The 25,905-nt window shown below is 43.1% G+C and overlaps 1 protein-coding gene across 5 annotated transcripts; it reads left to right on the top strand.

Annotated features, from left to right (window-relative positions):
- Positions 1–1,809: 1,809 nt before the first annotated feature.
- Positions 1,810–25,382, top strand: SENP5 (SUMO specific peptidase 5). 5 transcript variants are annotated; one of them, XM_088060779.1, is made up of 10 exons: positions 1,810–1,878; positions 7,653–9,226; positions 12,330–12,435; positions 12,584–12,731; positions 13,335–13,382; positions 15,286–15,363; positions 18,639–18,776; positions 20,448–20,531; positions 21,903–21,953; positions 24,804–25,382. In XM_088060779.1, the coding sequence occupies exons 2-10, from the start codon at positions 8,275–8,277 to the stop codon at positions 24,873–24,875; spliced, it is 1,677 nt and encodes a 558-aa protein (XP_087916905.1). In that variant the 5' UTR covers positions 1,810–1,878; positions 7,653–8,274; the 3' UTR covers positions 24,876–25,382. The 5 variants fall into 5 exon arrangements, with proteins under 5 accessions (XP_087916905.1, XP_014109852.1, XP_005525104.2 ...); XM_014254377.2 differs by lacking the exon at positions 24,804–25,382 and adding an exon at positions 22,043–23,048 and having other exon boundaries at positions 7,653–7,907; XM_005525047.2 differs by lacking the exon at positions 24,804–25,382 and adding an exon at positions 22,043–23,048.
- Positions 25,383–25,905: the final 523 nt, after the last annotated feature.

Here is a 25,905-nt window from a genome sequence, read left to right as displayed (position 1 = left end):
AGCCCTTTTATTCCAAAAGAATCAAATCCAGGCTTCTGTTAAATGCACTAAAGGCTGCCATCATTAAAACATTGAGGCTGCAAGTTTGGCCACAAAAATGTTACCGTAATGCAGTTGGTATTCAGTCCTTTCTGTCAGCATTGCCAAGTCTGGCTTTTATTTATTTATTCATTTTCACAAGTCTCATGTTTTTCAGGCATTCCATAAAGCCTTGGTGTTTACAGGCATCTTACTCACTGAGAATCTCAGCTTCCAGTTTTTAAAGATCTGCTATTAGCCCTCACAGACAGGGAGTAAGCACGAACGTGTGATAAGGCTGATCCTCACAGGCAAAACCAGAAGGCTCATAAAACCCCACATTTAAAAAGTCAAATATGATTTTTTAAGAGGATCTCATGAACTTGGTCTCCCATTTATGTGTCTCAAGTGCCTGGCATATACTCTGCTAATGATCGCCTGGGTCAGGCAGTGATGCGAGTGCAGAGGTGCTGTTAGATGCAGGGATCTCTGCAGCACTCAGACGGATTGGGGGAGGAATCCTCTTTCCATTTATTATATTCCTTTTTAACTTCATGGCCTGAGCCTTGCCCTGTGTACCCTGTTTACTGCGTGTTTCATAAAGGCCAGAGGACTCATCCTGTTGCTCTGAAACTGTTTAGCCCATCTTTGGCTGGATTTACTGTTCAGGAAGAACAAACGGTTCTTAGGAAAGCGCTGTATTTAACAAGAGAGCCAGGCTGGATTTTTTTCAAACAAACAGATAAAAGCCAGCAACTCTCAGCTTGGCATGGACTTCGCTGTTTTGTTTGTTGCATCACCCCATTGTCTTCTCTATCCCTTTTTTAAAATTTCTTTGTTACAACATTTCACAATCCACAGCCTGGATACTGTAATTCCTGAAGGAATGCATAGCATAATGAATACTGCATGATCACAATAATAGTTTGCCTCGTGCAAAGCCATAGCAGCAAACGATGCAACATGGCTGTTACCCAATCATCCTTGCTTCACTGGTTTCTTTTATTTGAAGAAATTCTTTCAGATTCTCCTCACAGGGACTACCAAGTGAGAGGAAGTGTAACCTTTCTCCACCCAGCAACAAAAATGCAATGGTTTTGGAGCACTTCCCATTTCCATGATGTCTCTGTAGAACGAAGCACAGAGGTTAAAGTGGCCTGTACCTTCTTCCCCGGCTGCAAGCAGGGGAACTGGGGCACAGAGATGCTGGATGACCCACACATGGCAGCACATGGAGAAACAAGCTCTGCCTCGCAGGAGAAGCAGCTTTGCCAGACTGCTGGGGCCAGAGTTAACAGCACAACTTTTTAATTTGGGGAGTTTTAGCAGCACTTCCATATATCGAGATATTAATTAATGGCTTATTTTAAAAGGTCACGTTGAGTTTTTTTATTTTGTAAATTGGATTTTTGAGAAGCACTTCCATAGACCGAGATATTAATTAACGGTTTATTTTAAAAAGTCAGCTTGGCATTTTTGAGTGTCTCATTTCCGCGGCCGCTCCCGGGCACAGCGGCGGCCGCGAGGTCCCGGCACCGGGCACCGGGCAAGGACCAGGGTACCGGGGATGGCCCATGTCACCTTCGGCACCGCAGCTCGCACGCCCCACGGGAGCCCCGTGAGGGCATCCCAGAGAACGCGGGCAGGAAGGGGAACGGCTGGGCCGGGTGGGGCCGAGCCCCGGCCCGGCCCCGCTGCGCCGGCTGCCCGGGCGGGCCCTGCCCGCGGTGCCGCCCGGCCGCTCCCCGCCCGTCGCAGGGCTGACGCGGCGGCGCCGGCGCAGCTCCGGCCCGAGAGCGGCGGGGGCGGAGCGCGGCCCAGGCGGCGGCCGGGCTGAGCCGGGCGGCGCCGCGGGCAGAGGTGAGCGGGGGGCGGCGGCGGCGGCGGCCCCGGCTCGCCCGGAGCTCGGCCCCGCGGCCGCGGAGCGGCGGGGCCCGGGCGCGGCCAGCGCGGGGCGGCGGGGGGCCGGGCGGGCGGGCGGCGGCCGCGGGACGCCGCGTGTGGCTGCGCTGCCTTCCGGCCCTCCCTGCGCTCCGGCCTCCTGCCCTGCCCGCCCCGCGCTGTCCGGGGGCTGCCGCGGGGCTGTGACCAGCGGGAGTGGGGGGGAATCCAGGCACGCTGTGCCCTGGGCAGCACGGGGAGGCTCTCCCTGACTGCGTGCTGTGAGAGTTGGGTTGATGGTGGGGTTGGGAAGCTGTAGAAGGGAATTTTCAGGTGTTGCGAGAGCTTTGTTTTCTCCGTCACTGGGCTCTCGACCCCACTCCTCTGCCTCCAAGTTGTCTTCCCCCTGAGCCCCCCAGTCTGCAGTGTAAGCACAGCGCTTATCTGCTCCACTGCTATTTGCTCTCCCCTCCCTCAGCCCTTCCAAGCTGTGCTGGCCTGGAGGGCCAGGGAGCTCAGCAGCAACAGCAGCATTGGGTGCTGAGCCACAGGACAGGCACAGCAGAGATGGATTCCTCAGCTAAAGGCTGCGTTTAACTAACGTGCTCTACCTTTTCCAAACTCCACTCGTTCCAGACTTCCCGCTCAGAAGAGAGATGGGTTGCCTTTGGTAATACCCTCAGCTTTTCATGTTGCTAACACAAGAAAATAAGTGATTTTTAAAATCAGCAGGAAAATGTGTTTAATACTTGTAGAAATACACTCTCTCTTAAGGAAGGCCTTCAGAAAGCATCAAGGAGACCCTTAACCTGAGATACATTCAAAGACCTCAGATGAAATACCAGTTTCTATTCCCTTCACAGAGTTTGGAGAGCTAAGTTTGATGGACTTTGTTTCAGCTACTCCCATGCTTCTGCCTTGCAGAGGTATTCAGGAAGGAAGGAACAGAGCTAGAGTCACATTTCATTAAAATCAGTCCAAAGCTTGAAGATTAAAAAATATTTATATCCTTATGCTTTGCTTATACAAAAGGATCTTTAGGTTCTTTAATCTAGAAAATTTACATCTCTGATTTGTGATAGTATTTCTCTTAAAAGTTCTGTTATCTAATATACTTATCTCCATTAATCTAGTTTAGCCTAAAGGAGGATGTTTCTGTAAGTAAATTCTATCATCTTGCCAGAAATAGATCTAGTAGTTGTGTAGCCAGCTAGGTGAGTGTGAGTTCCTAGAAGTGCTGGTTGAGAGGAGAGTCCATGGTAACTGTAGGAGTTGAAGCCTTGCAGTGTGCCCACGAGGTCACCAGCTACGTGTTCTGCTGTGTTCCTCTGAGTCAGTAACTTCGGACTTTGGCTATTTCTGTAAGGTCTTGTGCTAATGAGTTATGTTTTGTCAAAGTGCCTAGGGCTTGCTTCACCTCTGGGACAAAATGTTTACTCAACAGTCCACAGAACTGTGGTGGTCAGAAAAGAAAGAGAAGGAGGGGATAATTGCCAGTGCTGTGAGTCTGCTTTTGCATGTGCTTATTGAGTCATTTCAGACTTCCTGACCTTATCAGCTTAGCTCTGGCCACGTGGTGGTTTGAAGAGAGACACCCTTCTCCAGCTTCCTCTATCTCTTTCCAATTTTGGATTCTGCTTGGGGGAGGGAGGACATCTTCTTGCACAGCATATCTCAGCTGCACACCCATAGTCTCAGGCTGGCTTTCTTTTTCCTCCTTACCTCGTGTCCTTGGGAGCTGCCCAGACCTCCACAGGGAAAGGCTGAACTCTGGGTGTTGTAAGAACTGCCTCCCACGGAGCAGGTGATGCACTAGTTACTGCTGCCTGCTCAAGGCCATGCTCTCAAAGCTGTTCACTTTATTTACATTACTGATGCTCTTAAAAACAAGCTTCTTTAACAGAAGAATTTCCATGTGTCATTTGATCCACTGGGCACGCTGACAGCCCTAGATGGCTTGTGGTGATTTAAGCATTAGGGAGCAGCTCTTCTGCAGTGCTGGGGGTTTGTTCTGCACTTGCGTGGACAGAAGGTTTCTGTGATCTAACAGTTCAGATGTCAGCTAGTAACCTTTGGTAGGGTTCTGTCAGCAGCATTTGCTGGGACTGCTTTCCCAATTTGTGTGCTTTTCAGTTAAAACCTGGGGTCTCTAAAACTGTCAAAAATAAATAGGACTGCCAAGGACTAATGAGTGGTTAAACTAAGGCTTATAATGGGTGAAAGATATGAATGTAAAGTCTTTTACAGTAGTCAACTTCACTGAAGGTGATGTAAGTTGCAGCCATGTAAGTTGCAAATGGAGCAATCTGCTGATTTATCTAAGGAAAATACAGTGTCTGTGTGTGCACGGAATTTGTTACTCATAAAGTATCAAGGGCCTCATGTTCCTCCATTCCCATGCAAGTGTGCAGTGCTTGACATCAAGTTCCTACAGTCATGTTTGCTTGTAGCTTACCAGAGCTCTTGGGATAAGTATTCTGAAAAGTGAGTGGTTCCCAAACATATTTTTAAAAAATTAGAGTATGAAGCAAATCTCTAATCAGAATCTGCCATTAAGTCTGGGGTGGTCTTCATCCAGTGCAAAAGAGGCTATGCCTTTTAATATTTAACCATTTGCAGATGGTATGTCAAACACAGCTAAAGAGGTGAGTTACGGTAAATTTCTTTCACTTTTGGTCTTTGGCATCTGTACATCTTGGGCGTTTTGAGTTTGAGGTTTGCTGATGTAGTACTGGCAGCATCCCTGTGCAGTTTCACAGCACAGCACAGAAACCTGGCTACCTCCACTGACTAGCCAGACAACTCTGTTAGTGGTGCAAGTTCCTCAGTTCAGAGGTTTTTCATCCGTGTTAATGAATGGGGCAAATATTTCACTTTCTCTTCAGGTTCTTAAACTTTGGGCAGTGCTTGCTTTATTTTTGATTTTACATTGCTCACTTCAGTTCCTTTTCTAGCAGTGCACTTCTAAGCTGTCCTTTTGCCTTGCTGGTTTATGGTGCCAAGTAAACCCAGTGATACTCCTGTAGCAGTGGTGGAAAGTAAGTTCTTCGAACAGCATCTTGAATTAAATATTTGTATATGGATTATCTTTTGTCATTCCAAGTAACACTCCTGTTAGAAAAGTGAACTGTTTCAGCTCCTAGGGACTGGAATTAACTGTTCTTTGGAGGCCTTTATTTTAAGGGGATCCAGATTCAAAACAATCACGTTTGAAAAGGGAGAGGGGAGAGCAAGAAAACTTTGCTTAGATTAAGTGTCTTACTCAAATTTTATTTACACTTTAAGGAGAAACTTTTTTGTACAGAAAAATTGTATAATGTGGAGAAATTGGTGTGGGCATCACAGACAAACATGAAATATTTTTTAATACTGTAAGTTGTAATTAAAGCATTTTTTAATGTTCTAAGTTAAAAGTGAAACAGAAGAACAGGTAGGTAGAATAGCTTTCCTAACATCTTCCTTTGTTGCAGTTTTAAGAAGCTGGATTTCATGACACCTATGAGCAAATGATCTGTTTTTATTGCTGTTGCAATTGTGTTGAAACTGTGGCATCACTCTTGTCTCCATTCAGGATTGCCTTGAATTCAGGTTTGCCTGACCCCTTGCCAGGGTCCTTTTTGTTACCAGGACTTAGCTTTGCTAGAATCTGATTCAGTGTTTTTCCTGCTATGATCACGAGTTCAGTCTCCTATGGGTAGAACAGTGGCAGCTGCAGGAATTTCAGCTCCTGTGTAATCCATGGCCATTCAGAAAGCAATTTTCTATGTCTGAGGCAGTGTCTGTCGAGGCTGTTGGGCTTGGCTGTGGGAGAGCAAGGATAAAGGTGATGACTCCAAATTGTTCAGGAGTCTTCTTAAAAACTGGCAGGTATGTGGCACCTATTGCAGAGCCTGGGAAGATTTAAACCTTGCCTTCATCTGCTCTGCCTCCTCGAAGTGCTCAACACTCACTGTGTTGGCACAGAAGCCCCTTGTGTGTGGGGCTCTGTTGAGAGTGTTTGAGATTTGCCTGGGTTTGTTTGTTTTACCTGGATGAAATGTGTCTGGAATAAGCTGTCCTAGCAAGCCTGTGGTTTGGCTGATGTTTACTGAGGCCACTGACTGAATGTTTTGTAAGCTCTGCACACAATAGACAGACACAGAGTTTGTAGTGGAAAAGCAGGCGTATAACTGCATCTAGGGTAGAGAAATATGGAAGTGCTAGATGAGGAAGTACAAGAAAATTGGTGTGATGAGATGTTACGTCCTGATTTTTCTGGTAACTGGGTTGTGTGGTGAGTAATAGAGGGTTACTAAAGAGCCAGGCCCTGTTGCAGTGCTTTGATAGTGTTAAGCTGTGCTCTCCATCAGTGGAGGTTTCTTTCTACATTGTAGGTCCAGTGAATTCTGGACAGTTTTCTATGTGATGGGAATATCTTACGCAAGTTGTAATTTATATTATTTGTCCTCTCTGCATTTCCCCTCCCCTCTCATTCCTCCACCAAAAAAAAAAAAATAAAAAATAAACCAAACAAAAAAACCAAAGACCAAAACAACAAAAAAAAATCCCAACTGCTGATTGTGTCTAAGGTGAGTAGAGTGAAAAATGGAAAAGAGCTTCTTAAATCAGGCCTTGAATACCTAGTTTTGCAGGTGTCATTCATAGTTGCCTTAAAAGTCCAATTGTTAATGTTTTATTTTCATTTATAGACCCTATAGACTCCTTTATTTTGAGATACACATGCCTATGTGTAATGATTAGGACTGACATGGCCAAGGCAAAACTTGCTATAATAGTCTGTAAGTCAGAATAAGTCTGATGAGGGGCAGGAAAAAAAAAGTCCTTTTTTGAACTTGAGAAAAATACAAACTTGTAAAATACAGTTTGGGATGTACATAGTGAGGCTGAGGCAATTTGCATGAAGCGTCTCATGTTGTGTGTGCTGCTTTTGCCTTCCTCTTGTGTTTCTGGATTCTTCTAACTTTTAATTAATATTTTTAGCCACGTAGTGAAGATAAACAGATATTACTATGCAGGTTTTACACACTTGTGTAGTCGAAGAAAGTTCCTTATTGAACATTTTGAGATGCAGGTTTTTTAGTGGGGAAAGGAATTTTTAAGATGATCAGCTGCTGTGCTGCATTGGTACTGCTTTGTTAATGCAAAGATAAACACTGATTATAGAAGCTGATAGTGGTGGTGTTATGGAGTGAGGTGTTGCTGTGAGTACAGAGCAATTCAGGAGTAAACTGTGTCATTCTTTATCTACTCAGAGAATCAAATTTTCTGTGGGTGTTTGTGTTTTGCTGTTCCTTTAAAGGAAAACTGTGCGAGCTTGTGAAGTGTTTTCAGAGGCTGCTCACGTTTATTGCACAAGAGTAAGGGCTCCTTTGTACCGTGCTGATGGGGTGGGGTACCTGCACACACTTGTTGATAACTTGGACTTCAAAGTTTTGTTTTTTCAAAGGCTTTTTGACCTCAGGCTAGAGAGTCATGAATTACACATAGGGAGCATGGGGATGGGTGGGAATTACCTGTTTATTGCTCTACCTCTAGGGAAGGTAAATGAGCAAAGCCTGTTTACAAACCGACCCATTGCAACTATTGCTTGTTTTTCCTCTGGGTGCAAGTGAAAATGTCTTAGGGAATGTGGGGTTGTGATTGAAGGAGGGGTGGAATTTTAGATAGGCATGTGGCCTGAGGAATGTGCCTTAGTGTTTTGCTATTATGTTACAGTCCAGATAACTCTGAATTCATTTCCCTTATTCTTTCAGCTGTTTTTGAAGATCATAATGCAGCAGAAAAATGAAAAGCTATAGAAGACATTTGCTTTGGCAAAGAAGTCAGCTGCTGGCCCAGTCTGGAAGATGGACCACTGGTTTTGGGAAGCTTGGGAAATACTGCTTCCAAAAGCAAGTTTTCCTAACCTAGAAGAAAAGACACAGTGCTCAGCTATTTGTGAGTTTAAATCACAACAAACTGTACAGAAGATTGCAGTGCAGAAGGAAGACACTTGAGCTCCAAAGCAGGTGGGCTCCTGATGTGCTTCTAAACTCAGAAACTTCTCCAAAACTTACTGTTGAATTGTACAGCTTTCCTCTAAAAACTACTGAGAGCAAAAGTATCCTGTCCCTATTGCAAAGCTGAAAGCTCATCTGGAGAAGCAGTAAGGAAACTCAACAGTTAATCCTTTCAGAGTGAAGATCCCTTGAATGAAGAATTTGAAACTGTTGCTGTTCTCAGTAGCATCTCTGGCCACATCCATTATGTCTTATGTGACTCACTGGAAGGTGCTGCCTTACCTGTAAAGAAAGGTGGTTTTGTATATAGCGGGGAGGAGAGCAATAATGATGAGGGCAACACAGTCCTGGTAGTTTTAAATAGCTATAAAAGGAAATGCTGTTGCAAAGGGAGTGGAATGGAACTTGTGGCCCTTTGACAGTTCTAAAGAGGTCCAAATTTAATCATCATACTGTAAAAAAGAGATTTTTATTTATGATGCATAAGAAACTTTCTATGGTTAGGTTTCGGTATAGAATCATAAAATTCCCGAAACTTCGAGCAAGAGGCAAGACTTGCAAATTAAGAAAAATCAAGCAAAGGTGGGTGCAGAAAGTTACAAGGGACCATCAAGAAACGCTTCAGCGGGATTTTGAAAGTGGATTGTGTAATTTGTTTTCCTCCTGGAAATCTAAAAGTAAGCGTCTTTGGAAGCGGTACAGCTTATCAGATATGAACAATAATACACCCAAATCTTTAGGAGCGGAGAATGAAGTATGTGCACCTGAGATCTGCCACACACAGGATGTGTCTGCTGAGCCATGTTCTGAGGATGCAGAATCTGGAGGGCAGGATGGCAGTGTGGATGCTGGCCCACCAGAACTGCATGTTAGAGCTTCTCCAGAGGCAGAAACCGTGCACCAAGTGGAGACCAATGGGGCTCTAGCAGAGGATCATTGCTCTGACATTGTTGTCTCTGTGACAGGAAAAGAAATTGCTGTTTCAGATCAAGATGGTGAAGAATCCAAGGAGGTTGTGGGTATAGATGGAATGACACTGTTGCAGTCCTCCTTGCAGGATTCTGATGTCAGTGATAATTTTGCAAATGGACCTTTATCCATGGAGCTGACACAGAATGAGGACAGCTCTAGCCAGATGGAAGTAGAAGGCTCTTTAAACTTGGACATTTTTAGTTCAAAACTACTAGATCACCCTTACTGTAAAAGTCCTCTTGAGGAGCCTTCACCAGAAAGCACAGGACTGAAATCAGGAACTCGGAAGGGAGGCAAGAGGAACAGTCAGAAAACTTCCCGAGTGGCTGATGAGCAGTTGGCAACGTGGCTTTGTGGTATACTTTTTAAATATCTTAGGGCATCCAGGAGTTCCTGGAAGCTGCTGCATGTATTGTGGAATTTACATATTGTGTTAATTCCTTTACAAAAATTGTTTCTTACTCTGAATTGTAAAGGTCACTTAGCATAACATTTGATTAAATGAGGCTGCAAAGAGGACAGCTGCATGAAGGAGGGACAAATTAATGTTTGTCTGACAAGCTATTTTAAGATTTTGTTTTAGAGAATACAATGTAGTTTAATTTGGATCTGCAGAAAATTGTTGATAGGTATTTTAAATGTCTTATTGTGTGGAATCAAAAGGTTCAGGTTTTTAACCAGTTGACAGTTGTTACTCTTAATTTGGTTTTTGAAAATCCTAGGTATACTAATGCTTCCTTCTACTCTTATACCTCTTCTCTTGCTCTTAGTCTTAAACTAAATCACTTAAACTCAGGTTTTAATAGCCAAATATTGTTCATTTTCCCTTGGTTTTCTCTCCAGTTGTTCACAGAGTAAGCTTAATGAATCCTACAAGATAATATATTTTAAAAAGACTAGTCTTAGCAAAGGTTCAGCAAAAAGGCTTTGGGGTTTTTTTGTGCTATGCTGAACATGCAGTATTCGATAGTCTTTCTAAAGAGGAGCATGATAAAAATAGTAATTGGTGTCTTATTTATGTGTAGCAGCTTTTTACACACAGAGTAAGAAGCAGTAAGCTAACACGTTATGCCATATTGTACCATCAGTGTAACTTCAGAGATGTTCTGATAACTTCCTTTGGAGAAATTGGCTTTTTGAGTCCCATAAACTTCAAGCTGGTGTCAGTGAGTGTTAAAGGAAACGTGTGAAGATTGACATGCTCTGATTTTTCTGCCTACCTATTTGTCCTTCAATTTTGCAATTGATTTCTCTAAAGCAAAATGTGAAGAAGGAGACAGTGAACCTCAAGAGAGGAGTTACCTCTCCACATCCATATCTGTAAGTTAGTGTGGGTTGTATATCTTTGTGACTGGCTTTATGAGATCCAGCAAGGACCAGATGCTGTCTGAGAAATTGAGAGAAACTGTGGTAACCCAGTGAAGAGATCACTTCTGCAATGGACTTCTAAAGTTTGTACATCAGAAAAAGAGATGTAGTGCTTCTGTAACAGGCAAGAGCCAAGGTTGTATCAGGGTGGCAAAGGTTAAAGTTGTGGTCTGATAGTATAGTACTTGTGAGTTTTCTCAGCTGAAAAGCTGTAAAGTGGAAATTTAGTTGTGGTATAACTGTGTGCAGGAGTTCTTGTGTGTTTAGGAGTGTTGTTAATAATTAACTGCACCCTAAAAGATAGTGCTAACCTGGCAAGAGTTCCTGGGGTAGAAACATGAAGGAGGTGCAAGTGTTAGGGCTGCTCTTGGGTTTTGAATTTCCCTGCAGCAGCTGAACTCCAGCGTTAATGGGCTGCAATGCTTAGTGCATTCAGAAATGCTATTAGATATCAAACAGCCCCATGGTAAAATCCTGTTCATGATGTCTCATTTTTGCCCTGGGGCTGAACTTTGTATTCTCTTCCTTGTGTTACTACACCAGCCCAAGTGAGGTCAGTCTTGCTGGAGGTCTGGAGCTCTGCTGCTCTTAGTTGTAATGACAAGAACAGCCCTTCCTCTGTGCATCCATAAAAAGCCTTGAAAATTTTTGTATTTTGTATAAAAAACAGAATAAGGTACACTCATAAGCCCCATGCATTGTCTAGCTAGACTTCTATCCAGAGTGAGAAACATCTTCCCTGTCACAGTGTACTGGGATGTAAGGGATAAAAGTTGTTAGGCAAAAATGTGGCAGAGTTGCAAGGAAGGTTCTTTTCCCATGAAGAATGCTTCAATGTGGTTTGATCTTGCTCTTCAATCCTTTCTCCTTCCTTCTGTCACACTTCTTGTTATATCTTCGCTGCTATTCTCAGCTCATTGTGGTTTGGGTTTTTTCTTGGTCTCTCTCCTTTGGTTTTTATTCTTACTGCTGTTCTTCTGGCACTTTTTCTGTCCAATGTTTCATCTTGCTTTTCCCTATCCTCATCTTGAAAGTTTCCAGGAAATGTTCTTAAAGCCTTCATAAGCACACACTGCCCTATCCAGTGATGCTCTGCCATCACATCCCAGCCTCAGAAGAGTCCTGGACTTTGGATTAATGCAATTTTCCTGGACTCTGATCTCAGATCCAGCTTTCTGTACACAGAACACATGTTTTCTGCGGCATGTGAAAATACATTTTCAGAGAGCTGGACAACTTGGTCTTTTTTATCTTGTTTACTTGCAAGTGTTGAAATCCTGTTCTCCATTCTCTTTCATTCTCAGAGTGGTTTTGGATGCTTGTGTGGAATTTATATCTCCAGTGTTCCAGTCTTCTGTTTGAGAAAGAAAAAAATCTATTTCCTAGATTTTTCAGTTCCTCCAGCATTCATCTCTTCATTATTTCCAAGTTAATATCTTTTTCTGGTGTGGTTGCTCAGTGTTTTCCTGGGCCCTGACAGGTTGACATGGCTGTCTGTGTCACCTTAAATGCCATCCCTAGGACACAAGGGTAAAGGAGTTAAACTTGCCGTGGTCTGTCTGGCGTCTTTTCTGTTCACTGTGGTGCGGCAGCGGAACTGAGCAGACTGCAAGTGCTGCCAGCTCCAGCTGCCTGCGTTTGAGGAGAGTCATTCTGTTTGCCATAAGGACAGGATACTGGCTTTTCAGTGAAACCTGTTGCATGAACTGATGGCTTTTCACGTTGCAGTAAAATGATTTAAAATGCTAATTGAAGTAGGGAAGGGGATGGATTCTTCTCTAGCACTGGTATAATTAGTTTGCTGTAGATATGTATGTGTATGACAAGAACAGGGGCTGATCTTTTCCTGTGAAGCTGAGTGATCAGATTCATGCTTTATTTTTGTCCTTCTTCCCCTACCCCCGCTTTTATTTAATGTTGCCAATTTGAGCTTAGTTTTCTTAAATATGTATTTGGCATGTGTGGTGCTGCATGTTGGTTGGGTGCAGAATGACTGCTGCTTGTATCTGTAAGAACTGGGAGCTTTATTGGATTGGTGAACTCAGAAGGTTTTTATCTGTTTGCACTTTCATTTTTCTGGTATATTTAAAGGATTCCTAGATGAGGTTATGAAGAAATACGGCAGTTTAGTACCACTCTGTGAAAAAGATGTCATGGGAAGATTAAAAGAAGTCTTTAATGAAGATTTCTCCCATAGGTGTGTAGCAGTATCGCATTGTACACCTGGTAAAGAACAAACCACTTGCCTTGCCTACTGCATGCTCTATGTCTAACAACTAGCAGAGCAGAATCCATTTGACATGACCTTGACTTAGTTTTTCTCTACCTTTTCAATTCTGTTTTAGAAAACCTTTTATCACCAGGGAAATCATGATGTATCGAGAAAAACATCCAAAAACCTCCACTTGCAATTTCCGGGTGTTCTATAATAAGCACATGCTAGATATGGATGATTTGGCTACACTGGAAGGCCAGAACTGGCTGAATGACCAGGTCAGAGATGCTTGGTGTTTATGTGCTTCCCAAACCCTTTTTAGCCCATTTATATTAGAATACCAGTTGTGTACCTTCTGCTGACATTACAGGTGGACTATCCTTACTTCACAAGTAAAAGGAGTGGTGGGCAGCTTTTACAGTGACAGGTGCAATAAGTCTGGAAGCTGGGAAGTGTCATAATTAGACTGTTTCCTTTTGAAAAAATGATGTTGTACTGATTTGATAAAATAGTAGCTACCCATATAGATTTTAGTAACTTCCCCCATCCCCAGCTTGAGCAGATTACAAGAATGACAGGATAAAACAGCAAACTGTGGCCTACAGCCAGAAAAACAGGAAGTCTGCAGAGCCCAGGCCATGCACCAGTAGATTTAAATTAAATTAAACTGCATTTAAGATTGAGGCAGACTCCAAGCAGCTAGTTACAGTCTGTCTCCAGGATGACCACTATTAGTTGCAGAGTGCTTGTCCTTCAGACAATGTGGCTTCTCTCCATATTGCTGGTTTAAGTGGGTAGGGGCCTATGTTTTATGAGCACTTGTGAATTTGGGTCTTAAAAATGTGTGATGTATGTATTTAACTATTTACTGACTCTTCCAGATAATTAACATGTATGGTGAACTCGTAATGGATGCGGTCCCTGAAAAGGTGAGGGGGTTTTGTTATTATGCAAATGTACCTAATGAGAGATGGAGAGGGGAAGGTGAAACTTTGCACACTTCAGGTACAGAATCAGGATTCAACTCAATGATGGTCTGAGTGGTTCCATTATAATTTGTTGCTATGTACTGCTCAGAATTTCTACATTTCCTTTTCCCTTTTCAGTGCTGTTGCTCTTGTTTCAGGAACTGACTGTATTAGCTGTGCAGGTGGTGTGGTAACCTAATGTCACTGATGTACCTGTAGAGGACACGTGCCCTGTTTTGTCTCATCCCAGTCTCTTTACTTCCCTAGAGGTTTCTGTTTCCAGCTTATCTGCTTCTAAAGTGCTGTATTCATGCTTTTGCTCACCAGCCTGGTGTTTCAGCTGAAATTTCTGATGAAGATGGATTTCTGCTGAGATGACAAACCCTGAGTGTTAGCATCTGAGCCATGCACATGTGCTGCTTGCACTCACCCTCCCACCCACCTCATAGCTGTGGGGGCTGTAACAGCTCGAGCTGTGTCAGCTGCCTGCCTGGTGAATGTGAATTTGTGTGGAGAGCTGCTTGGTTCCTTGGCAGTATTGACTCTGCAGGACTCTGTTTTGTACATCCTCAGAATGCTTACAGCTTTGCAACTGCAGTGCCTGACTGTTGGTGGCAGTTGAGAGAAAGAAAGCAAAAAAAAAAAAAAATCAAGATAACAACCCCCCCCATTTTGTGACTAAATTTTCAGCAGTGACAATTATAAAAACCCATCTGTTTACTAGTAGGGCAGAACAGTTTTCAGGTGAGACCACAAAGGAAGAACCAAACAAAGCCATTCTTAGAAGAGCTCTGCACAATGTAACTCTTAAAGTCTTCAAGCTCTGAAGAAAGTGTTGTTGCTTTGATTTGAGGTGATGGTGATTCTTCATTAGTATTCTCTATATTTCCTGAGTGTGCTAGGCTTGGAGTATTGGAGATTGTGTCTGTTTGCTTGTGTCTGCTTTTTCTTCCTAGTGCATAATTGAAATCCTCATGGGAGATTTTGTGCTGGTACCTCAGAATGTGGTTTTGAAGTCTGTTGGCATAGCTAATGGGTGTTAGACTGTGTTCTCAGCTGCTGAATTTTCTAACTTTTTTTTTCAAGTAACAAGCCTTCTACCACCTCTACACCAGGAGAATTATTAAAAACAGATGTTGCAGATTTCTATTTGTATTAATCTGTTCCTATAATTGCAAGAAGCTAAGCACAGGGAATAATAGTGTTAACCTGGAGCTGATTTTTTTTTTGCATAAGCCTACATTTTTTTGTCATAAGTGTCAGTTTTTACTTACCAAATGGATCAATCATATCTTAAAAGTACTTCTCAATAGAAGAATATCGTTCTTGCTGGGAGCTGGTCATAAGAGTTGAATACCAAAGACAGTGTTGTTGGACTAAATCTCATAAATGTTTTGATCAATTTTCTTTTTCTGAGTCTCAGTTTCCAGCAACTAAAGCCAGAAGTTACTCCCTTCACCACCCCCACTTTTCCAGTCCAGTGTTCTCTTCCTTGATCCCTGTAAAGAACAACAAAACCTAACTTCTTGCCCTGGTGTTTTTCTCCCAAGTCAGTCCCCAACAAAAAAATTAAACATGATATGCCTAGAGATACAAAAATGTAAATATAAATGCTGCGGTGGCTCACATGATATATTATAGGAGAATAAGGCTTATTTTATTAGCTTGCTGAAGAACAGTAATAGTGGAGGCTTGGCAAAGCCTCTGTTTGTCCCTACTGGGGTTCTGTTTCTAAACCTGCATTAAATATTGCCTCATTACAAGTTGTTTTGTATAAATTATCCTGGGGGAAGGGGAATGACTGTGCATGAAAATTTCTATGCTCATTCCTCCTCTCTCTCTCTCTCTCTCTCTCTCTTTATAGGTTCATTTCTTTAACAGCTTTTTTCATAGACAGCTCGTAACCAAAGGATATAATGGGGTAAAACGATGGACTAAAAAGGTACCTTTAACACAGTGTCATCAGTGCTGGGGTTCTGCTAGGCTGGGCTCAGTCACTTACCTGAAGCTGGGTTACAGTGTGTTATTTACAAAGGATGGGTTAGCAAAGGAGCTGTACAAAGCGGGGAGGGCTTGATGAAAATAGTAGTGTGGCACTATTCAAGTTAGTACGGGTATGTTGTACTTGGAATGGCTAAATCTTCAGGGGGAGGTTATCTCTTTGTGTATGTTCATGCAAGTTGTTAATTTAACTGCAAGAAATGTCTCTTACTGCTCCTGACAGTGCCAGGTACACTAATCTACAGGAGAGCAGACTTAATTCTGCTTCTTCCTTTTATCTCAGACTGGCATTTGACAAAATCAAATTGTTACTCCAAGTAACACATACCAGGTACTAGAGAGCTGAAAAGAGACCCATGGTTAATAAGCCAGACTATTGTTCTCATGACAAGAACAGAATTTACCTTGCTTTCCAGAACCCACACCAGATCATGGGTGTGATATTTTCAGGGGTAGCTAATGCAAAAAGAAATACTCTCTTTTTTTTCATTTTTTTTTTTTCTGTGAACATTTGTTCTTTCTAATATGGGAGATGAGGCAAGACTAATCAAAGGCCATGTTTGAATGTATGATCTTTCTGCAGAAGTACTTAAATAGCACACATCTGTGAAATGCTAGAGATGAACTCATTATCCAAATATAAAATCTATTCATATGATTTATTAAAAAACTCTTTAAAGAGAGATAGAATACCGGTGCTTAATATTCCCACATATTATTTTTTAGACATTATTTTTCTCCACCAACCCAAGTTTTGTAAAACCCACAAAATTAGGGTAGATTCTGGAAGCAGGATCTCTATTGTTGTTGCTGCTGAGGTACCTGATGAAACAGGACAATTTTTAGACATTTACACTTAAATTCCTGAAGAATCTCTCAAGCAAGAATGAGAGCTAAGCAGTTTATATGGGAAGAATTCTGTAGACTCCTTCATCCTGCAATGTGTAATTAAGGGGAAATTTTTTCTGCTCTTTAAACACACCAGAGTATTGCACCATGTTTTATAAATGTTCTCTCCTGGGATACAGATAGCCTATGCTGGCTGTGGCTGCATTGGTTTCAGAGCTTCTGTTTGCCATCACACTGTCATTCCTGATCCACTGTCATGACACAGAGCTGACTCTGCTCTCTTGGTGAAGTGAACCTGTGTTGCCACCACTCTTCCTGTACATCAGTTCTTAACTAAAGACCCCACTTTTGGCTGCCTGTTTCTACTCTTCTGCTGCAGGATTGCACACCTGCACTAATCCCATGGGCCACATGAGGACCCTTGGGTTCTACGTGGTTCTGCTGTAGCTGAACATCACAGAAGATGTAGTTCATTTATCTTATTCCAGTTTTCCTTTGTGGTCTCAGCTTGCTGCTGGCTGATATCCCTCTGCTTCTCTCTGAGAGTGATGGATCAGTGTGTAGTGGGTGTGCTGTAGTCCGGTCAGGAAGCAGTTTCTGCAGGTGGGAGCAGGGTCAGTGCTTGTCACAATCAAAGGACTGTTGTGAGCCAGGCTCAGCTGATAACTTCTGTGAATGCCCAGTCCTTTTTGTCTCTTCAACTTCCCATTGTTACTCAAGAAATAGACTTTTCTTTCCTACAAAAGACCTGCCCTTGCCAGTAGTGTTGCAATTATGTACTGTTCAAATTGCATAGTGCTTAAAAAGCCAGGAAGAAAGCTTAGAAATCTTCCCACAGGATGAGTTCATTTAGTTCAGTATTCTATTTTTGCTTATTTTCTGGACTGTGCCACCAAAACCCCAGTAATTACACACTCATTTCAAGAGGAGCTAGGAGAAGGAAGATCATGAAAGGCCCTGGCTTGGCTGGCTTCCAAAAGCATAAGGGCTCATCTGCCGTACAGACATTGGGGGTGTTGCATCTGATCTACTTGTTCTGTACTTCAAGACCTTTTCCCTTGTTTGCTTGCCTGTGACCACAGTACATCTGCTACAAAGTTAGCTTTGAGAAAGGATGAATCTGCTCTACCTTCTTCCCCCCTTTCTTCTGCTCACCAAAGCATCCTGCACTCCTCTGCCTTCCTCTGGCAAGTCCCAGAGCCTGTGTTAAAGCAGAAGGGGTCAATCTGCAAACTTGCTGGTTTTGTGGGATGTTTGTAATTACAGCTTCTTCATAGAATCATGGAATGGTCTGTGTTGGAAGGGACCCTACAGATCATCCAGTTCTGCCCCCCTGTAATGGGCAGAGACACCTTCTACTATCCCAGGTTGCTCCAAACCCTGTCCAACCTGGCCTTGAGCACTTCCAGGAGTGGAGCAGCCACAGCTTCTCTGGGCCTGTGTCTCACCATCCTCACAGGGAAGAATTCCTTTCTTACATCTCATCTAAACCTATCGTCTGTCAGTTTAAAGACATTCCCTCTTGGGAACCCTCAAGGGCTCTGTGCCCTTGTCCAAAGTCTGTCTCCAGCTTTGCTGTAGCCGTTTAGGTACTAGAAGGTGCTGTGAAGTCTCTATGGAGCCTTCTCCAAACTGAACAGCCCCAACTCCTTCAGTCTGTTTTCATAGCACAGGTACCCCAGGCCTCTGAACATCTTTTTGGCTTCTGGATGTGTTCCAATAGGTCCACCTTCTTCTTAAGTTGGGGGCCTTAGAGCTGGACACAGCACTGCAGGTGTGGTCTCCTGTGAGAGCAGTAGAAGGGCAGTCACCTCCCTGACATGCTAACCTCACTGCTTGTGATGCAGCCCAACATGCAGTTGGCTTTCTGGGCTGTAAACGGGCTGTGAGTGCATGTTGCTGCATTGTGTTGTTGAGCTTCTCATCAACAACCCCAAAGTGTGTCACCTACTCAAAAAGCAGCTCTGATAGAAATGAATGATGCTCACACTGGATAAGTGTCATTACTGAAGAGATGTAGCTAACCTAAACTGAGGCTCGATTGTATTGCCATCATTACCTAAGAAATGCCACTTCAACACAGATGTTGCAGTTCAACATGAGCAGGATTTTGTCACAAATACGGTAGTGATTAATTCTGATAGTTACAAGGTTTCTCAGCCACTTTCTGGACTGTAACTGTATTTTTGTGCCTGCAGATAAGTTGTGTATTTGGTAAACATAAAGAATGTGGTGAAAGATTGGAGTGGGGCAGAAGAAGATTTCAGTTACAGAGTGGTAGAGAGGAAACTTGGATACAATTAATCTTTTGCTTTGCTGTATTCTGCCTGTGGAACTCTCTCTAATATATGTTGTTCTTTTTGCCAGGTGGACTTGTTTAAAAAGACTCTCCTGTTAATTCCTATTCACCTGGAAGTCCACTGGTCCCTCATTACTGTGAACATCCCCAGTCGAATTATTTCATTTTACGATTCCCAAGGCATTCATTTTAAGTTTTGCGTAGAGGTAAGAGTGACAGCTGTGTGCAAAGTCTGAACTGTTTTCTTAAACAAAACACTCCCCCTTTGTTTTCGTTCAGCCATAAACTTTAAATGTGGTGTGTCTGTCATTGTCTTGCTGTGTATGAAATGAGAATCAGCCTGTCCTGCTGAGGAGTCTGAAGCACAGAGCTTGATGGTCACACCAAAGCTGGGAGCTGAGGTCAGATTGCCTATTGCCCAATTAGCCTGACCGTGTAATCAGCACAGCTTTGGTGACTTTGACTTGGCACTCCCACAGAAAGCAGGAGCTCAAAGCCCAGTGCCGTGGGGAAGCAGAAGAACCCCAAGGAGAGAGAGGGCATTTCTTTAATCTGTTAAGGGACTTGTGTTTAGGCTAAATGATAAATTGTGGTCCTTTAGGGGATAGGTTGCCTGGGTGAGAGCACAGGACTGAAGATGCTGTAGTGTTGCCCAGTGGGGTTTATGTGTTACTGTGCTATTGACAGCGTGTTGCCTTTTTCCTTGGCCTGCATTGAAACAGAGTGTTTGCCTCTGGTTATAACCCAGCAACCTTTCAGGGCTGCAGTCTGAACACTGGAGTTAAATTATCAGTCTTCCTGATAAAGAGCAGCCAGGAAATTTTTGCTGGGCTTAGCAAATTGTAATGACCCTCTTACAAAAGCTAATTTTGTCAACTTAATTGCTTGCTTGATGCATCAGCCCTCTACTTTTAACTGTGTGTAGTTGTTGGCTTACAGAAGAGTAGTAATTATTGTACCCAGGAGAGTTCCCAGCTAGGACTTCTGAATGAAGATGCCTGCTGGCATTTGCTGAGGATGAAGCTAATGTTTGTCCTGGGAGCAAGAGATCTCATGCTCTCTAGCTTGTGAATGTTCAACATGAAGCAGCCGTCCCTCTTGGCAGCCCTATGGTCTCCTGCAGCCTTGCAGTGTGGTCTCTCCCATCCCATTCCAGGCAAGGCATTTGCACCTGAATGTCTCACAGGCATGAGGAACTTTTATTTCTGCCTGTTGTAGGGGCAGGAGGGAAGCAATACCCAAAATTAACTGTGATCCACACACTAAGTGTGTGCTGCAGTGTTTGAATTGTGCTATAAATGTCCAGCCTGTTTACAGAGAAGTAGGATTTGCTTAACCCAAGACCATAGTCTCATTTATCTTGCTTCCTTCTCTTCACTTGTGTCAGCCTATTTTTTTTCTTATATGTTACTAAAGCTCTCCCTGGAGCTTTGTTGATTAGCTGCAGAACTCGAGCATTTTGTATTGAGATTCCAGCAGGAAAATGCCGTCGTATTGAACGTAAGGGTCTTGGTGTCAGCCAGCAAGCCAGGAAAGAACACGTGCCAGGCTGCTCTGTTTTTCTCTGCATGTCTGGGAGCACTCTGACCTTGTGCCTGGGTGCCACAGCTAGTCTGGTATGAAGTAAAGCAGTGTACAGTGTGGCTGAGGGGTGTTAGAGCTCCCCTTGATAGATTAAAATTAGTCTTGGTGGTAGTCTTGGTGGGTCACAGTACCCACCAGATTTCATTTCTTTACCTCTAGATTTGAGCTCCGCTCCTAATGCTCACCTGAAACTTGTCCTCACTGTCAAAAGGATACCATCCAAGCAGTCAGTGTCTCTCTCCTGTTCTTTAGTGGGTGAATAATGTTGCATTTTTCCTCTTTCTTCTTTAAAGAACATTCGAAAGTATTTGCTGACTGAAGCAAAAGAGAAGAATCGCCCCGAGTTCCTTCAGGGTTGGCAGACTGCTGTGACAAAGGTAAATGACAGCACTTTGAGCCCTGGGGTCTGACTTTGTGGGAGATTTCATGAAGCTGCTTCTAAATTCATATATTTGTAAAAGTAGTAAATGGGTTTATGCTGCCCATGGAGGGTCCTGGGGGAGGTACAGGTAGTTACATGTGGGAGTTCCAGCTCTGTTGCTCATTCAGCTCCCACCAGGGCTTTGGCACTTTCTGCAAGTGACTTGATGATCTGAGCCTTTCTCTGCACAATTAAATGTGTGCACAGCAAAACCTGCAGCTGGTGTCCGTACTGAGACAAGGTCAAGAACTGAATGAACTGGACACTCAGCTGCCCCTGAAAGAGCTGTTCTGAATGGATGGGCTTTGGTGAGGGAGGGAACAGGCTAGTGTTGCTACTGCTGATATTTTATGTTTGCTATGAATAGAGGTCTCCAGGGCTGTTTGTGGCACATTGCATTTGATTGCAAGTAAACAAAGTCTGGCAACAATAAAAGGGAATAACTTGTTGTAGTGTAAATGAGGGAATATGTAATTTGCGTAGCCATCCCATAATGGCTCCAAAGATATAAAACAGGTCATTGCACACTAGACATACTTCCAAGCTCCTTCCTTGCACAGGTTTATTTTTAGATGCTGATACAATGATGAAATGATTTCTCTCTGCACTCATGCACAACCTGTGCAGTCAGTTCATCCTCCTGCATTCTGTGAGGCAGAAGATCTAGGAATTGAGAAAAAACAATTACTTTGCCTTTTCAAGTGCCAGATACATAATAGCACTAGTGATTGGGACTTTTTAGCTCTGCATATCAAAATTGAGCATGTTTGAGGAAATAATGAAGGTTGAAAGTTATCATTTGAGACTGCCTTGCTCAGTCCTGTTGCCTAGTGATGAACCATTTGTCATGTTCTCTGAAACTCTTTGGTGTGGCTGGGGGAGGAAAGCCACTGCTGGTAGCATGGATGCCGAAAGTAATCTTCCTCTAGGCCTGTGTGACTTTGCTGATAGAGTTTTGTCCCGTGTAAAGTAGATAATGCTGTACAAACATTTATTTAAACTAATTGAGAAGCTGTTCTGTGTAGGTCACTAAAAGAAAATAAACTTGAAAGAAAGACTTGTAATTTATTTTCTGTCCTACACTATATATTTTTCTAAATATTAGGTGCTATTCTATCAAGGTGTTGAGTGTCACCTTGCGAAGTTTGAGATGGGAACAAGTAATTACAACTCCTGTTCCTGGCGCTGCAGAACAGCTAGCTCTGAGCATGAGACAGCTGATCCTTACGCTGAATCTCCTTTTGGACTTTAAGCAGGAGTTAGAGAATGAAAGGATAAGTAAAAGGATAAGGATCTGACAAGTCTCTGGTTGTTTCTTTCCTTTCAGTGCATTCCACAACAGAAAAATGACAGTGACTGTGGGGTTTTTGTGCTCCAGGTAAGATACTGCTTTTTAAAAATCAGTGGCCTGTATTGTTCATGTAGTAAATGTCCTTTTTTTCAACCAAGCCTTTTCCTTTTCCCCAGTACTGCAAGTGCCTCGCCTTAGACCAGCCTTTTCAGTTCTCCCAGGAAGATATGCCCCGAGTGAGAAAAAGGATTTACAAGGAGCTGTGTGAACGCCAGCTAATAGACTAATAAAATGCAGCCAACCTAATTTCTCTGGCATTTCTGACAAGTTGCAGCTGGTGTTTGTGTACTTGAATTTCTGAAAACTTCCATGAATTTTGAGCGATTCTCAGCTGAGTGGTGTGGCCACTGTCGTTACCTCAATCTTTTGCAAAGTTCTTTAATTGGCAGAACATAGCAGAGCTGCCATAGACTATTCCTAATGTCAGTTTGGTTCTCTTATGTTCTCTCCTGTATTTAATATTTATTATTTCAGCATGCATATAGGCAAAGCATGCAACTACAACCATGAAACGGTAGATTTGGGGCACCTTTGAGGTGTAGCTAGAAATGACAAATACAGGTGAATTTGTCTGGAAAAATAAAGATGCATGATATGTTTTCTGATGCAATAATGCTTTGAATGTATGGAAAAAAAAAAATCAATGCCATAAAAAGAACAGCTAGAATCTATTTGATAGTTCCATTGTCCCTGTCGTGGCTGTGTAATACTGAATACCACATTTTAGGGTGGCTAAACTCATCTACAGTTTTAATTTGTGAAGACTCCTTTTTCAAATAGTTCAAGTTGCTAATAAAGTTTGTTCTGTTAGCATTTCTCTGGCTGTCATTATCAGCCTGTCCCTATAGATAAAAAGCAGCCTTTGCACAAATAAAGCTTCAGCACTTGTCTGTATAATAGAAAGTACAGAAGTGTTCAGTCAATCAGATGGATGGTAAGTTCCTAGATGCTGCAGAAGTCTCCATGATGTGTGTATTAAGGAGAATTATAAAGCTGACCCTGAAGAATCAGAGCTTAGATAGTAAGATAAACTCCTTGGCTGTAACTGTTTACATCTCAGATGGCTTTGAGTCATTTCTCAGATCCACGATATGCAGTAAAAATGTACCATTTCTCCCTTCAGCTCTGTCTTCAAAGCTTGTTGTCTTTAACTTCCCGTTGGCTTTTGCTTTTGTTCAAATGTAAATGAATTAATTTCTGCTGCATCTGCTGTTTGATTGTCTCGAACATCCCTGGTTTTGTCTGCGTTCAGTAGCATGGATGGGTCTGAGTGGGAGTTACAGCACTTGTGGTGGGTGCAGTGCAGGTGATGTCATCCTGCTCGCAGGGCTGGGAGCCCACGAGCCCAGCCTTCAACTTTGAAGGGCTGTCGTGCTGGGCAAAGAATGAGTGAGAGCAGTGGATCTGCTGGGCTTTCACCTTGGTCTGTAAACTGTGATGTGCTCCTTGCTACTTTTGTTTGAAGAGATTGTTCTCTGGCACCGCTACACCGGCAAACATCTTTGCTGTATTTTTCTGCCAGATACAGGAATGAGCCCAGAGGAAAAGTATTTTCATTGCTAAACATCATCTGCTGCACAGCTTCACTTTGTGTCCGTCCATAGCCCTGGTTTCTGATGGAGGAAAACCACTTTGACTTCCTTGTCTTTCAAATTAATTCAGACTTGAGCTAAGCCAGGTGCAAATCCCTCCTAGATGACGGGAGGGAGAAGGGAGGGAGTGCCAAGCACAGTCAGGCCAGGAAGTGGAAGCACGTGCACACTATGCTGTGCTGGAGAAGGAGTTCCTGCAGTTATCCTTGCATGTTCCCACTTCCCCTTGTTGGCAGCTGGCAAGGACTGGCTTAATTTAGCAAGATAAGGAAAGCCTTAAGCACTTGGTTAGATAATTTAAACAAGGAACTTAATGAATCAGAAAGAACCTAAAACCCAGACAGGCAAGGTTCATCTGCCCATTGTACCGTGCAGAGCACCCCACAACACATGGTTTATTTGTGTTTCCCTGAGGTGTAACTGACAGGACAGCAGCACCTTCTTGAGGTGAGTGCTTGTGAGCAGTGGAGGGTGACTTCCATGGAAAGTGAAACTCGGAATGGAGTTTCTCCTGTGGAATAGCACATAAAAGCCAGTGCTGCCATTCTCATCTTCTCTGTGCACTGGTGTCACATGAACGGTTCCAATGCTTTCATGGTGGGACAACTGATCCAGGCCATAATTAACCCACAGGACAGTTCTTACCTCAGTAAGAACTTGCTACTAAATATCCTGCTAAGAAGGAATACACAGACTTGGGTGGCCAGGAAGAGATTTGGAGGTGGTGCCACTTGGTTGCATGCAAGTGAGGCTTTATTTTCAAGTTAGACTCCTGACAGAAAGGGAGTGGAACAAAAAGAGAACTGCGTGAGCAAATTGCTTTTATTTTCAGAACATGAGCAATTTGGTAAGGAAGCTTGAAAGGTGTCCTGTGAGACTACCAGCCTGGGAGGCTCAATGCCTCAAAGAAAGACCCTTATTTTTTTTGTGGAGGTTGCCTTGTTGATGGATATTTTTCATTGCATGGGAATGTGCTGGAACACTGCACTGCAGACAGTTGTTTCCTAAGGCTTGGTGCCTACTACTGGTTGGTGGGCATCCATCTTGCTCTCTATGAGAGGTCATGAGGAGTCTTCAATCACAATCCCCTTAGCAGCAGCATCAGCCAAAGTGATTTCTGTGAACTGTGTGTTGAACATGGGTGCTTTGAAGCAAGTGCACGTGTGTCCCAGATCGTTTGAGGGGAGGGGGCTTGCATTTCAGTCTGCTGCCTTGTGAACTGGGGAACAGGGTGGGGAAACATGCATGTTGGAAAGTACTTCTTATGTGCTTTCTTGTCATCTAGGGGTTTCCTGACAAGTGTTCCAGTTGGTTATGGGGCAGCACAGAGGAGTTGCACTTGAGTCTCCAGCTGTGAACACACCAGTGAGGGGCCTCTGAAAAAAAAAAGGAGGGGAAATTGAAAACAGATCTAATGTAAGCAAAGTATGTTGGTGCAGTGTTGAAATTAATCACAGGCAGTCAGAATCTCAGGCTCTGTAATGGTGTATCCTGTGAAACTGGACTAATTAACTCCTCCTTGAGAATGTCTTTGATGCCTTAAAGGAGATGGACTTCATAATCTGTAGTCATTTTACTAGTTCTTAAAACATTCAGAACTATGTAGAGTGTTTTTATTATGAGAGGCACATTTATGTGGATGTAGTTATGGCTGTTAGCAATTCCATTAATGTGATCTTCAGATTTTCATAAATCACTCTGAACTGGTTTGGTGGATGCTTAAATTTCACGACTTGTTCCAAAGAGATTGTCTCGCTGTGCTGATTTATACAAATAGTCCCAGAACGGGTGAAGCCTCTGCCTCGTGCGTGACAAATTTAAGCTACCTGAGTTGTAATAAACCTTAAACAGAATTGAAAATGAATTATCAGTTTCCATTTCATTTGCTTTAATCTATAGTTTTAAATGACTGTGCCCCAATACAAATCAATAAATGCAGAGTGTGGCCTTGATTCTGCAAGGTGAGTGGAGAGATGCCTGTTGCTGAGCTGCTGGTACTTGCAGAATGGAGGCTGGACCTTTGTGCTGTCTAATACGCAGTTGTTCTGTTCTTACCTGGCTCTCTAGGGTGTGAAGGTGATATTTTGAATGTTTCACATGCACTGATCACCGAGCCGGACAGGCTTGCACAGAGCTGCTGGCTTGTGTTGAATCTCCAGCGTAATGCTTAACCTACCTTTACATTCTCAGAGTTTTGATTGGCGTTATCTACTGTAGCATTTACTCAATTCAACGTGAAAATTTAAACCTTGGGAAGTGCTGCAGAGTTAACTCCACTGAGCAACGACTGTGCGCTGTGGGTGTGCTCTTGCATTGAATGAAGCCCATGTTCCTGTGAAGTAATAAATTTGAGTTTTACTGTAAACCCTATTTTCTTTCAGTGGTTT

The sequence above is a fragment of the Pseudopodoces humilis genome, chromosome 11, assembly GCF_049639895.1.
Source record: "Pseudopodoces humilis isolate 2021_Gansu_Grassland_sample_001 chromosome 11, ASM4963989v1, whole genome shotgun sequence".
NCBI classification, from domain to species: domain Eukaryota; kingdom Metazoa; phylum Chordata; class Aves; order Passeriformes; family Paridae; genus Pseudopodoces; species Pseudopodoces humilis.
Note: the sequence above shows the minus strand (reverse complement) of the source record. Positions and strands in the feature narration are given on the sequence as shown.